The 14,475-nt window shown below is 43.5% G+C and overlaps 1 protein-coding gene across 1 annotated transcript in view; it reads left to right on the forward strand.

The window, feature by feature from the left end:
• The window catches only part of LOC106820868, a 95,956-nt gene that overhangs the window by 10,836 nt on the left and 70,645 nt on the right, over window positions 1-14,475 (forward strand). The window contains exons 13-36 of the mRNA XM_014825462.1: window positions 1,302-1,475; window positions 2,194-2,480; window positions 2,664-2,794; window positions 3,394-3,500; window positions 3,730-3,948; window positions 4,183-4,406; window positions 5,100-5,242; window positions 5,894-6,053; window positions 6,641-6,806; window positions 7,097-7,299; window positions 7,489-7,774; window positions 8,336-8,542; window positions 8,888-9,105; window positions 9,458-9,591; window positions 9,766-9,881; window positions 10,191-10,391; window positions 10,620-10,768; window positions 10,906-11,030; window positions 11,251-11,372; window positions 11,731-11,931; window positions 12,432-12,625; window positions 12,882-13,012; window positions 13,289-13,422; window positions 13,697-13,894. Coding sequence (XP_014680948.1) covers window positions 1,302-1,475; window positions 2,194-2,480; window positions 2,664-2,794; window positions 3,394-3,500; window positions 3,730-3,948; window positions 4,183-4,406; window positions 5,100-5,242; window positions 5,894-6,053; window positions 6,641-6,806; window positions 7,097-7,299; window positions 7,489-7,774; window positions 8,336-8,542; window positions 8,888-9,105; window positions 9,458-9,591; window positions 9,766-9,881; window positions 10,191-10,391; window positions 10,620-10,768; window positions 10,906-11,030; window positions 11,251-11,372; window positions 11,731-11,931; window positions 12,432-12,625; window positions 12,882-13,012; window positions 13,289-13,422; window positions 13,697-13,894 — 4,230 coding nt within the window. The remainder of the gene's footprint in view (window positions 1-1,301; window positions 1,476-2,193; window positions 2,481-2,663; window positions 2,795-3,393; window positions 3,501-3,729; window positions 3,949-4,182; window positions 4,407-5,099; window positions 5,243-5,893; window positions 6,054-6,640; window positions 6,807-7,096; window positions 7,300-7,488; window positions 7,775-8,335; window positions 8,543-8,887; window positions 9,106-9,457; window positions 9,592-9,765; window positions 9,882-10,190; window positions 10,392-10,619; window positions 10,769-10,905; window positions 11,031-11,250; window positions 11,373-11,730; window positions 11,932-12,431; window positions 12,626-12,881; window positions 13,013-13,288; window positions 13,423-13,696; window positions 13,895-14,475) is intronic.

Below are 14,475 nucleotides of genomic sequence, written 5' to 3' on the forward strand. Positions count from 1 at the left end.
CGCAAGGCCACTCACTTCTATGTATGTGTTTGTTCAAAATGGGGGGGGGGTGTTTCCTGTCCCTGGATCTGTCACTTGTTTGCATAAAATAGAAAGTACCATAAAACTTGCATAAGTCGACACTTTTGGGACAGCATATTTTGTGTCGACTTAGAGAAATAACGACCGGTATTTCCATCGCGATTAGCATCGCGGTTTTTCTTGTGTGCAAAACGCATGCTAGTATAGCCGCGCGCGCACGTCTAGCGGCATTGTGCATTATGCATTGTTTACGCTACGAACATTTCTATTGTATGTAGAATGTAGATTAGTGGCAATCATCCGACTTGGCTTATGAGATTGATCTGGGAAAAAAGCGCAACCGTGCATCGTAGACATTCGAAAGTGTATAGTCAGCCGAAAACACAGAGACACGAGTCGTCAAAGTTTGATGAACAAAGTTTAATTAACAAACGAAAAATGCGAATGAAGTCATGCATACAGTACTATGTAATATGTATAAATGATTATAATGCATAGTGCATAACAACAAGTGGTAGAGGTCATATAGTAGTACCTACTAGTACTCGCACATAGGTTCATGACATCATTTCACACCTTTCTGCCTTATAATTCACATTTGTAATTACAAAATGCACAATTTTCACAATGTCAGTGCAAGGCAAAACATCGAATCTTTATTACGGTGTTCGTGCTTAAAGTTAAAACAATACCTGTCAGTGTCTAGCCCGTTAACCCAGCGTGCAACCCAGGGTGCACTGAAAGGTCACATCTGGCTAGACTGGTTCGCGGCCGCACTGTTTGTCGCAGAGCGTGTACATTGTCTAGCAGAGCGTGAGGCCGGATAGGCGGATACCAGTCTACCCTTCGGCAAAAACAACGTAGCTTGCTGCCAGCCGCAGTAGACGATTGATTAACCGCGCGCCTGTGTACATTATTATGCCCGTGGTTGAATACGAATGATGCGCGTGAACTCGGCCCACGCACGATTTAAAGCGCGACAAACACCATCTATGACTCCTGCTACTATGTATGTAGTGGCCTCGAGCCAGTCTCGACCCGAGTCCTCGAGTCCTGAGGGCTCGAGTCCGAGTCCGAGTCCGAGTCATTGCACTCCGAGGCCGAGACCGAGACCGAGACCAAGGAAAACGGTCTCGAGACCGGTCTCGAGGCCAAGACTGGTCTCGAGACCTACAACACTGACACACATACTGCTCTTACAACGTCAAGTACACGATCGCCGGGTGTTGAACCCGACCTGACGTTTCGCCAGCATTAGACGTGTGCTGTTTTTTTTGCAGAAGCTGCTGCAGCATGTAGGCGACCAGGTCGCGCTGTGTGGCATCCTGCGCAACTCACACGTCTACGCTTTGCCCAACGAAGAGCTGTTGAGTAGCTACCAGATGCTGGTGTGCAGCGATGAATACCTCGAGTATCTGGAAGTGTTGTTGAACAACAGCGCTGTTATTGACAAAGTACGTCTGCTCTAGGGACAGTGGGCATAATAACATCAGAAGTGTATAATAATCTGTATATTATATATTATACACTCCTGTCCTGATGGGACCACACGTTGCCTGCAAGGTGGTATCATATGGTGTATGGATGGGGAAGGGGGATGGTTATCAGGCACAGGTAGGGATGGATTACAGACTATGTGGGAGGGAAGCTGGTGGGGGGGATATCGCACAGTGTGGGGGAGGGTACAGGTATTTCATACTGCGGGAGAGGAGAAGTATTGGGTATCACATACTTTGTGGAAGCAAGGGAGGGGTCCATGGAGTTGTCAAACACTATGGGAGGGGAGGGGTGCATGGGGTATCACACACTGTTTGAGAGTAAGGGAGGGGTACATGGGGTATCACACACTGTTTGAGAGCAAGGGAGGGGTACATGGGGTATCACAAACTGTTTGAGAGCAAGGGAGGGGTACATGGGGTATCACACACTGTGGGAAGAGAGGGACGTGTGAGGGTATCAAATACTGTGTTGGTTGAAGAGAGGGGTGGATGGGGGTATCACACAGTGTGGGAAGTGAGGGGTGGTGTTACACACTGTGGGAAAGGGTGGGAGTGTTACACACTGTGGGTGTGGAGGGTGGAGATATCAGAAATTGTTAGAGGGTGTGTAGAATTAAAGATTTCATAAGATTTAATGGGCACATTGAAAGTAGTGGATGCCTTTAATTCACAGTTCCAGAAGTTGGTCGATCTTACCAGCAAGAGTGCTAAGCCAAGAGCGAACGATGGCTTCGATTCTCCTGACCTTCTTAGCGCAATCGTTGCCAAAGCACGCCGTCTTTACGACCACTACACCAACAAGCTTCCCAACAGAAGCAGACATCTGTATGAGATGCAGTACTTGGTACACCGGGTAGCTGCAAACGCGATGGCGAACCGGGAGTACACCGATGATGAGATTGTGAAGTGGAATCAGGCCAGGGACCAGTTCGAGAAAGATTTCGGGCAAAACATGATCTAGTGAGTCACTGGCGTCTAGCTATATCGTGTTGAACACATTGTTTTTGTGAGTGCTCACCATATATGTCAGTTTGTCAGTTGTTAAAATTGCTAAACTGTGCTTGCATTTATTGCATATGTGTACTTGTGAATTGTTTCTAATATTCATGCATGTAAATAAATGTATCTTTGCTTTTGCGATAGCTGGAGCATTCTGGCAAAGGACATTGCACCCATTCTGGAGCAGAGTGCTGTCTGGCCACAGATCCAAGCTGTGCTAGAGCTGCTCATGGAATCAGCTACTACGATCAGTTCCCAGCAGCAGACGTTACTGGGTGGGCAGATCAACGTGCATGCCCTTATAAGCTTTTGCCTTAAAAGCATGATGCTGTTTTATGCATAGTTACCCCCATTATACTATTATATTAGCTCACCGATGTGCAGACGCTAGTGTTGTCAATCGGTTGTAATTTCGTAATCGATCATCGGTTGGACCCAAGTAACCGATGATCGGTTACAATCGGTTGCTCGGGGTGTTGAATGCCTGCGTGTGCTTAACGTCGCGTGCATATGTACGTGTGTGCATGTATGTGCTTGTTTAGCCCTGTTTACTGTTTGTTTTGCACTGTTTACTACTGTGTGTATAATACATGTATGTTAATAAAGGATAACTTGTATAGTAGCGATGAAATCATTTATGGATTTTGATAACCAAGTGCTTGGTTTGAGCTACTGTTCAACCGATGATCGAGTATAATCGATGATCGTGACATCACTAGCAGACGCCCTCTTCATTGCAAAGATAAACTGGTCAACGGAGCTATTACAGTGCACGTGAATTATCTCAGTGTATAGAAATCACACGTTACTGCCTCACGAGTATGCACGGATGTGTGGCGAGCTTTCATACGTTCCATTTCTTGTCCACACTTAGAAAAGAACAATCTTTTTGGGAGTATCGTTGACAACTGGCAGGTGCTGGTAAGCGAGGCAGCTGTGGCACTACGAAGAATCACCGAAATATCGAATGATACGAGCAAGGTGATTAGCTCAGATTATATAGTTGTGCTTTGGCAAAACTGCAAGCATTACACATAAAAGGCTGCATTTGTATTCTTGCACGATAATGCCAATCTGTTTGTTTGCCTACAAGGTGATAACATTGCATAGGCATCATTATATGTCTACTGTTTCCCATAGTACTCCAACGCTATCAATAACTAACTTTCTTCATCACGGTCTCTTCGTTAACATGCATTGCATCTCACAGGTGACGAAGCTGTATCAACAGCTGAGGTCCAATCCAGAGCACGTGCAGCTGCAGAGCGTTCTCTGTAGGTCTGAGTCGAGGGTGGGTAATCGTACGTTGGCGCCGGAGCTGTGGGGGGTACGGCAGGCGATGTGCACCCTACAGGAGGTTGTTAATCCCTTCATCTTATTAAACGAGACGGGGTTCAAAGACGAAGAATTCACGAAGCTCTACAGCAAGGTGTGCAGCATTACATAAGACATGTCGTATGGCAAGGTTTATGGCCTCTGACCACTCCTTGTGTGTTGTTTTATGTAATTATGATTGTTGCAGTTCTTTAGGGGGGAATAACTACAAAATTGCATTTCCGTTGGGTGAGAATTTACTCTTTCGGACAGCATGATTGCCTATATGACCATAGCCTTTATATGGGGTTAAATTAAGTAATAATCTGTAATCTTTTTGGTTTCACAGGTACTTGCTATAGTACATGGCAAGGCTGAACTGAAGTACACCCCTGGAAAATTTCCATGGACTGAGTTGCTGTCCAAGATACGGATTGCTTTTGCATTCACTTGGACTGATGAGGTCTCTGGATTACTGGATCATCTAATGCTAGACGTGGATTATTCGGAGCTGGTGGATGCTGGTACCATACTGGAGAAATCTCTGGCCACAAAACAGCTTGACACTGACCTGTAAGTTTCTCAGTGCTACTCGATGAGGTGCGTTTGGATCCACCCTATGATTTGTCTACACCGATAAGCTCAGAAAATCTCTTAAATGTTCTGCGGCGATTCAGTAGAACAGTTTACCACTGTCGCAGGTACCATATATGATTGGTATATACACTAGCACAGGAAGCCCTGAACCTGTTACCTAACTCCTGCAGTGTTGGCATAATATGCATGTCATTGGGCAGCTGACTCTTCTATGGGTTTCACCCGTAATAGATAGTGACGTGGCATGCAGACGTGGAAATGGTCGATAGCGGCAGAAGTTGGTAAGCTGTGGCGAGAGAGTACAGTCTACCTCTACTCCATACTCCTCACCTCTTCTACACTTCTTCTTTTAAAGGCCATCTAAGAAACATTGTGCCCTATCTTTAGCTCCCTTTGTGTTTTGATTGCCTGGTATAATTTTAGTCTATATTGATCTTTAGTTCTTATTGTGTACTTATTAATTAATTTTGCTTTAGTTGTGTGATGGCCTTGCGTAAGATACGTCCGAACAATTTTAATGCGGCGTTTTTAACATGTTTAATGTTTGAAATTTTTACCTAGTTGCTCAGTAAATTCTCATGTTATTTAGGGTGTATGACAGCCCTGATTATGCTGAGCTTTGATGATAATGATAATGATGACGATGATGATGAGCTTATTTTCCTACAGCTTGAAGCTCCTAATTACAACAGAGATGGAAGCTCTGGACAGAGAGTTGGAAAATGTCACTGAGTGGTATGACCTAAAGGCACAACTTCTCATGATCAATGTAAATCTCAAGGAATACGTCCGGCAGATTTCACAAGTAGAAGGTAACAGTACTATGCTTGCAAGGAACTCTTGTAATACATCATGAATAACTATATGTTGAATTTTGTACACTGATCGAAGCAAGTGTACCACACATAATGGAAGTTATGTGTTCCCGAAAAAACGGTTGTACGCGAAATTGTGTAACGCGAATCACACCCCAATTGATGTCATTCCAATTTCATTGAATGTCTATTGATCCTTCCATTAAATTTTTGCAGTGTTTTTACTTATTAAAAATCTGACCCACCAGACGTGTTGGCAGCTGTCTGCATTTGTATTATATTCATTTTATTTACGCCAGTCGCTGATTAAACGATATAATAGGGCTGTTAATAGGGCTGTTAGTTAGAAAGGAAAACTCATTCTATCTTTTGGAAAATACAAGCAAATATATATATCGTATATTGAATAAAGTAGTCATGATTTCCTAATTTCATATGAGCGAATTTCCCCAATTCAAGTCATCGTAATGGGGCAAGTTACTATATTTCGCGTGGTTGCGATCATGCGACTAATCCTTACGCAGGTTACACTCCTTGTTATAATTAAGCATTATGTAAGAATTTAGGTAATTTTGTTCATTGTTCATGTTGAATGGGAAAATTTTATTCAACATTACGTTGAAAATGTGATCTGTGTCAAATTTACAGAGAAGGGCATTACACTGTCCTTGTGGACAGGCGATATATCTGTGATAGACGACGTCATAGTGAAGTCGTTGGAAGTAGCACCTGAAGTGCTGGATGCCATTCTGTCAGTCGTCATCAACCCGGACGAGTTTCTCACGACAGTGCTGTCAAGTGACTTCAGGTGAATTTGATTATGAGTCTGTAATATGACATTATGCGGGCATAAGACATTGACCGTTGAGTCTGTAATATGACCTTATGAGTTCATAGGACATTGATCGATGAGTCTGTAATATGACCTTATGAGGTCATAAGACCTTGACCATTGAGTCTGTAATATGACATTATGAGGTCATAAGACATTGACCATTGAGTCTGTAATATGACCTTATGAGGTCATAAGACATTAACCGTTGAGTCTGTAATATGACCTTATCACATGGTTGGCATCATAAAACATTGCTTTAGTAACAGATTTAATTTTAGTGAGGTACAGTCAAACCCGGTTTGCAGTCACTTCTATGTAGTGGAACGCTGTATGTAAAGTACACTTTCGGCATTTCTTCTGCTTAGCAGTATACCGTGAACTCTCCTCTATAGACCTTTGCATTTCCTGGAGTTACCAATATGTACTACAAGTTTCACTGTAAAATGTGCTTTTACATTACATACACGTTCACTTAAATTCAAATTTACGTTGCTTACACTGTTTTTTTAAACTGACCTGTTTGGATGCGAGGCTTTATAACACGTACGAGGTTCTTGCAGAAATCTGACTGAGCCATGTCAGGGATTGAACTTCACAAGATTCCTCCTCTTCCCTGACAATGATGAGGATGTTGAAAAGCTGCAAGAGATGGTGTGTGACAACTTCATCATGGCCATCATCAAACGCTCGCAACAACAACCATACGTAAAAGAGTTGATGGCGTTGGTAAGCACACGTTGTTTGAGGTCATGTTCGCTCGAAGTCTGGGCTTTTATTATGCAGCGGGCTTGCTCGTCATCGGCCGATGCCTAACTAGCTTATCGGCATTGTTATGAACGTAGCGATAATTCGCCCACATGTTGGAAGAAATGTTCCCCATAGACTTCAAAGTGTTTGGTTGTCCTCTAAGGACGTGTTGGGAGCCAGTCATCCCGATATCTTTTTGCTGACAACGCATAGTATTGCTAAAAGACAATTGTTAATATAAGTTGAATGTTTGCTTAAATTCGTTACAGAAACGTATGGTCGAGAATGGGTTACCGCTGACAGTCAACTGGACGGACATGATAGACAGCTACATTGACTATGTGCAGACCATAGGGCAGCTGGCCACGCGTGAATCGCCACTGCCACTCAACCTTCCAACTGTAAATGAGACGGCGATTCAGGCGATCCTCGACAAGCACCTGCCACTGTTGCAAGAGCAAGACTTTTTTAAGTAAGTCTCGATTTCGAATGTGTGAATCGATTGTGTGAATCGAATGTGTGAATTGATTGTGTGAATCGAATGTGTGAATCGATTGTGTGAATCGAATGTGTGATTTCGATTTCGAAGAATCGATTTCGAATGTGTGAATGTTCGCTGTTGTTATATCCTAAGGCTGACATGTCCATTCGATTCCTACAGGCTGCAGTTGATGAAGCTGGACAACTTGATACCACTGCTCGACAGCGCCGTGGCAACGAGTAACAACTTGGCTGCCGAGCAGCTGTGGAAAGCAACGGGTGAAGCTGTGAAAAGCTTCAATACATTTGCACCCATTCTTCTCGATCGACTGGCTGCCCTTGCCAACTCGAGTTCCACGCTGGAGACACTGATCAACTCAGATGAGTTGGAGAAAGTTCTGGCACTCACGCAGGCTGACCCGGCTATCGCAGGCGTCCTGCTTTACAACGCTCTACATCCACCTGCAGTGAGTACAAATTTAAAAGTAGATGCTACAGCTGCCATGATGAATGTCATAATGTCATTTAATTGTCTCTCACAGTGAGGGGATTTTATTAAATCACCGAGATGGTGCAACTATTATGTCAACATTTTGAACATCTTGGTAATGTACCTTGATCAGCAATTCCTGTGATTGTGGGTGCCGTATTTGGCACCACAGTGGCTCCCTAATCGTAGATATCGCTGCCAATATTTAAAGACAACATTAGTTTAAAATTTGACAGTATTGGTTTTGATTTTATTGCATAAAGTATAGTATATTCCTACATATTTATGTTATCAGACATTCGCTGTAGCTATTAAACATCGAAAATAAACAATTGCGTGCACTGCCATGATGCCATACTTGTGCTGTCCCATGACAAAGTCACTTGTCACTAGCTCACTTTTAATTAGGAAATGTTTTTTGTTATTGCACTGATGGTGAGGAGCTTACAAGCTCATGTTGATATATCTTTCACCAACACCAATGTACCGTCTTTAAATTATTTAATGAATAAATAAAAAATAAATGTTTCATTTTCAGGCCACACTTTTTGAGCAGCTGCAGAACGCGACGGTGCGTGAGGAACTGTGTGAGAATCTGGCGTTGTTCAGCCGCTACGTGAAGCTACCACCAAACTCCACTGTAGAGCTCGGCTCCGTGCAGCGCGCGCTGTGCATCAACCTTAACTACACGATAATTCTCCCCGAAATCATGCAGTCCCTGACCACTCCGGAGATAGATCGGCTGGTGAGTGCGGGCTCCTGTGTTGTGATTGGTGTGTGTCAGGGGAGCATGTATAGCGTGTGTGGTCTCTGACTGCTGCCGTATTGTGTGTGTGTGTGTGGGCGTTGTGAAACTGTAGCGAGTGTGGTCTATATGGCCACTGCTGCAGTGTGTGTGTGTGTGTGTGTGTGAGAGAGAGGGGAATGTAGCACGTGTGGTCTGTGACAACTGCTACTGTGTTAGATACAGAACTGTGTTGATATTAGTTTATGATATCACGACACGGCAGCGCCCTCAGAAATGAACGGGGCTTTCGGTAATGGAGACAGCCCAGATTATTAGTGCAATTTTATGTATTTGTTCCTCCAGGTGGCAGCACTGCAGAAGCCAGATGGATCTGTGTTCCCAGCGGCTGTTAACATCAGCGCAGCCCTGAGAAACTTTGAGCAGCTCACAAAGAGTCTACACACACTGTCCACTACACCATTCTCGTTTGGAAGTAACATCACTATTAACACAGATCAATGGCAGGCAGTCCTACAGCAATTTCTGAATTCGACAATAAACCAAGATGTCTTTTTACAAAGGTATATTCGCCCATGCAGTGTTTCAAAGCTACTTTCTTCCCAGTTGCCTTGGTGGCAAATAAGCTACCCGTGGGATTTGCCAAAACTTAGTTCTGCAACCAAAAACATGCATACGGAGTTTGAGCTAATCTGAGCTATCGCTCGGATTCAGTTAATGCAGGGCTTCAGGTGTGCGTTAGTCTGTCTCCCTATGGGGCATCAGCAACAGCGGCACAAATCAGAACGGCTTGAGGTACGGCGTCGATATTGGTAAGTGAGGAATAAGAGGTGTGGGAGCAATCTCAAACGACATGTCAAGCATTTCGAAAAAAAATGGGTGCTCAATGTGTATTTGCAATAATTGCTATTTCAGCATCGTTCAAGACCAACTGCCCATGCTGCTGAAGTTGGGGCTCTCATCTCTGGATGACGACAGTAGTGCCCACCTATTGAAGACCATGAACTATGCCGTGGAAGTGACAACCTCAGTGCTGGGATCTCTCACTGGTAAGCTGAGCAATCTCGAGTATTCGATGTAATGCTTCTGGCGCTGCATCATTCGTGTGTACATAGCGGTCATCTCGAAACCCACACCCACGTATTTGTGTCACCGGTCTTTTGGCCGAAGATCTTGGCATGGCAATTGTGTGCATGGTGATTGGGCATGCCTGTGATTTTCAGGTATGGACCTTGCTGCGCCTGAAGGTGTAGAAACACAGAAGCTGGTAGCCATGTTACGAGATCTAGTGCCCATCAGCGAAGCTGTCATTTTCACTGAGTGGAATGACTTTCACAAGGTGATACACATCAGCTATCGTGTAATCTGCCACTAGTCCCAAGTTTTCAAGGTTGATAAACTGGTGTGAAATAACTTTTGGTTGGAACTAAACTAACTTCAACTGGATTCATATTCAGAAGTTCTGAATATTGTTTGAGCATCGTGATGATTATCACAAAGGTGTGTGCAATAAAAAAAAACTGTAAAAAAAACAGAAACACAAACGAGAGACACAAGAGAAAATGCAAAGACGTAGAACAATGCAGAAAAACAAAAAGGGCAAAAAATCGTATGTATGACGTGTTGAATTTCACTTGTATGATTTCAGACCTATGAGCTCCACAGGATCCTATCTAGCAACTCTCTCTGCACCGACTCGTTAGAAAATGTGTTGCTGCTGCCACCTGGATCTGAATTGAATGTGCGAGTGTTTGTCGATAACGTGTGCTCGTTTAACTACACGGCATTGGAGGGCGAGATAGCTGCACTGCCGCCGGTCAGCACAGAACACTATGTTGACAAAGTGCAGGTACAGACTGTTTATGCACAGGTGATGTGGGTCACTCACGTCCGTGTTGAAAGGTTACAGAACATATTGATCAGCCTGCCTACTGTTTAAATACAGAAATTGAGTTTTTTACATAGAGCGCCTATATGTATCCACCTATTAGATGTGGGTGTGTTACTTCACTCTGCTAGTTATTAATATTAAGGAAAGTTGGAGCCAATGATAAAAGTGTTCTTTATTTTATCTAAGGAGTTGATCAAAGTTCAGATGGATCTCCCACAGTCACAAATATCCTTCCATCTGGGCAATCTCACCAATAATTCAATGTGGGCAAATGATTCCTACTGGACATCGCAAGTTGAGGAGTTCTGGGCCCAGACAGAAAATGACAGTAATGTGTAAGTTATCTACTTAGGTTATCACTACTAAAGTGCAAACTAACGTACCAATGATCAAACCTGTAATGCTTTTGACAGTGCAAACCCTTTCATCTAGTTTTCTGAATATTAATTCACTCTGCATTCGTAATCTGCAGTCTGTCTGATATCCTGCGTGATCTGGAACCCATCATACAAGGGTCACTAGTAGCCAGGAAGTCGATTCACGTTCTTGATGCAGCACTAGACTGGCTCAACACGAAGCTTGCTGACTTGGAAACTCGTAAGCTAATTTTCAGTCTTTCGGGATGGTGTCTTTACAGTAACTGCCCTGACTCAGAACTTATATATTTGATAGAGTTCGTGATGATGATGATGATGATGATGATGATGATGATGTGGTTTCTTTGCTTATTTGTTGTGTATCACATATTGGAGAAGACTGGGTGATTGTGTTGGTGAGTTGTATTTTACAGCTGATACGCATCATTCTTGTTTGATAGGTGAGTCGTTCTCTCTGTCCGACATTTTCCCGCCGGGCTCTCAGCTGCACTCGCTGTTAACCAACCTGCTTCCTGCCACACCTGAGTTTTACACCATATTTCAATTTATCAACAACCATAAGGTACAGTGACATACGGTATCGCTTCATGTCTGTGTTGTTGCTACTTTGAAGCCAAGTATTCGTAGACAAAGTTAATGATTCCCTGCAGAATCGCTTGGTGCTTTTTGCTAAATTTTTATTGCATCGTGTTGTGAAAGTCTATAGATTGTACATTAAAACCCTAGTTAGCAGTCACCTATGGAATACTATAAAGAACACCAAGTCTGCCTATAAGGAACACTTTTGGCAACACTTGGGAGTTGCAGTTATACAGGGAAACCACTTCTATAAAACTGTCACCTCTCTATGAAGATCTCTGTGTGAATTTAAATTACTGAAAGCTAGTTTCACAACAAAGCTTTGTTCTGTGTGCGTGTAGTTGCAGCAGGCAATGCGGCAGTATCCAGGGGAGGAGTTTCTGGAGAAGCTATGCACCGATGGCCTGCAGGACATCCTCCCTATCCCGGGCTTTTCCCCCGAGCAGTATAGCAATGTGCAGACTGCCATCTGCCAGCTCAACTACACGCAGCTGCTGCCCGAGCTGATATCTTTCTTCAACGTCGATGCCATCACACTAGAGGTTTGCCAGCCTTCTGCATGATGTGAAATCAATGAGACTTCATAGCAGGAGTAGAATTTAACTTTTGAAAAAACTCCCTGCCCTTAAAAAGAGGGAGTCTGCGGCAAAATGAGGGAGTCCGCAGTCTGAAGTTCAAAATTAAAGATATTAACAATAATGCATGTGCTTATTTTAAAGATTCATGCGGTTGCACGTCTGCCAAATTTTCTTTGCATATTTGCTGAAAAAATACAGCAATTCCGCGATGCCGTGCTCTGGAACGAACTAGTTAGTATGGCAGAATTTTCAGGGAGTCACACGGACTTCTGCATATGTCAAATCAGGGAGTCCGACAGTAAATCAGAGAGTATTTGACTCCGGACTCGCGTTAATTTCGCACCCTGTCATAGTATTGTAATTTAATACCAATCATGACATTTTGGTTTATTACCAACACTGTAGTGGTGCATAGTCTCATCCATGCGAGCTTTCGCTGTTACTTTCCTCTTGCACCTGCACAGGGAGACAACTCCGGGCCGATTAACGTGCGTGGCACCCTGAGTAAGTTGCAGCAGCTGGAGACTCACATATCCACCCTCGCTAGAACTCACCCTATGTTCGTACGAGATGACCGCTGGTTGGAGGAGGGAATTTGGCTGGACACTGTCCAGCAGCAAAATTTACTCGCGGAGAAGATGGTGCAAGACCCCACATTGTGAGTCAGCCTAACTCTGATTCATTTATAAATTTGGTTATTTTTTGTTTGTCGCTTGTGCGTGTGTGCGTGCATGACTCTGTGCATGCGTGCATACGTAGGTTTGTGTGTGTGTGTGTGAGTTAAATGCGTTGAAGAGCTGTTCTGTAATATTTATGTTAAGGTCTTTGTCAGTCTTGCATCAGGTACTTCTAATGTTATATCTTAGTTTATCTTCTGAGGACATTTTGAAACTGATTTGACATTGTTTTTGTAGTTGGGCACGTGTATTCAATGACTACATCCTTCTCAGTGATGATCGCAAAGTTATCCAAACTGTCGGCCAGTTTTATTACGTATCCTCGGTGATAATAGACTACACGACTGATTTCCTGGACTCTTTGGACTGTGAGTCAATGTATAGTTTCGAGCTGGCGGCTCTATGTGATAGTTTATGGGTTTGTAACCATGTATCCTCTTTTAAGTCTGATCCTTTGAATCTTTCCTGGGTGATCGTGCAAATAAGTTCAATAATAGGTCATAACAATACAAGGAGAAAACACAAAAGGGGGCTCAATATAGTTTGTTAATTGGGTCCACACCGGGGCATTGGTTCGATCACCTGGCCTGTAACGTTGCTGGCCGCAATGATGGAGTGCTGCATTCAACTCGCTCTGTGTTTAGACAAGGAGGGCGTTCTGAACCTTGGTGGACTTTTCAACGACACAGATCAACTCAACGCCATCCTTCACTCGACCTTCGACATCGGACCCGACATTGTTTCAACAGTGCTGCAGAGCTCAGTCAGACTGGACAAGGTATGGAGAGAAGCTGGGATGGACGATAGCTATATAATATCCCTAATAAATACTATCATTGTTTAAAATACTGAGATTAAGGTTTGCTTCTAGATTTGCCTTCTTTCCATCTGGCATTCACAATCACAGTATGTACAGTACAACCGCAAGTCGATAGTGCAGACGAGTAAACAAAGCTATGTCATTTAAAGTAATGTGATGTGAGACAAAGCAGAGACGTGTTGTAACTTAAATTGGCTGAAAATATTATAAACTTTACTTGTGGTTTGTGCAGTTATCCGATTTGGTTTCGAGCATATCAGCGGAGGGTGTTGAGGCAGTTCTGTGTAGTGAAGCTTTCATAGAAGAGTACTTCATCCTTCCCAATACAACGGATGCCAGTCAGCTGAAGGATGCTTTATGTCACATCAATACGACACAGCTCAGAGAGGAGCTGACAGGGCTTTTCGATATACAGGGACTCGTACGAAAGGTGAGATATTGATAAGTGCCCCCCTGCATATCCAGTCATAGTTTATAGCATTGTCCTCACCACTACCACCCCTACCACCAACCAAGTATACTAACAAGGGACGAATAGCGACAGTGCGTGCCTGTGTCGATGGTGGAGCAAGAAGATGGGTGTTGGAAAGTTGCAGGTTATATTTAGCATTTCTGAAATGTAATAGAAATGTACATTTCCAGAATTTCACTTCCCGGCCATACTATAGTCCTGCAGAGAAAGCATCTGAGAGAAGAAAGATAAGGGGGCGAGAGAGGGAAAAAGAGAGGGGCTAGATAAATAGGTAGCGTTAGAAAGAGAGATGGGCAAGGGGGAGAGAGAGGGCATAGATAGATAGGTAGCGTTAGAAAGAGAGAGGGGCAAGAGACACACAGAGAGAGAGAAAGAGAGAAAGAGAGAAAGAGAGAAAGAGAGAGAGATAGACAAAGCGAGAGTACACATGAAAGAGAGAGAGATAGTGGTGGAGGTGTCATCAGCAGTACTTCTGTAGATGTCCTATATACACTATATACATGATATATGTCAAGTCTCTAGCAATGAGTGGTACGTCT

Source organism: Priapulus caudatus, unplaced genomic scaffold, assembly GCF_000485595.1.
Source record: "Priapulus caudatus unplaced genomic scaffold, Priapulus_caudatus-5.0.1 Scaffold51, whole genome shotgun sequence".
Lineage (NCBI taxonomy): Eukaryota > Metazoa > Priapulida > Priapulimorpha > Priapulimorphida > Priapulidae > Priapulus > Priapulus caudatus.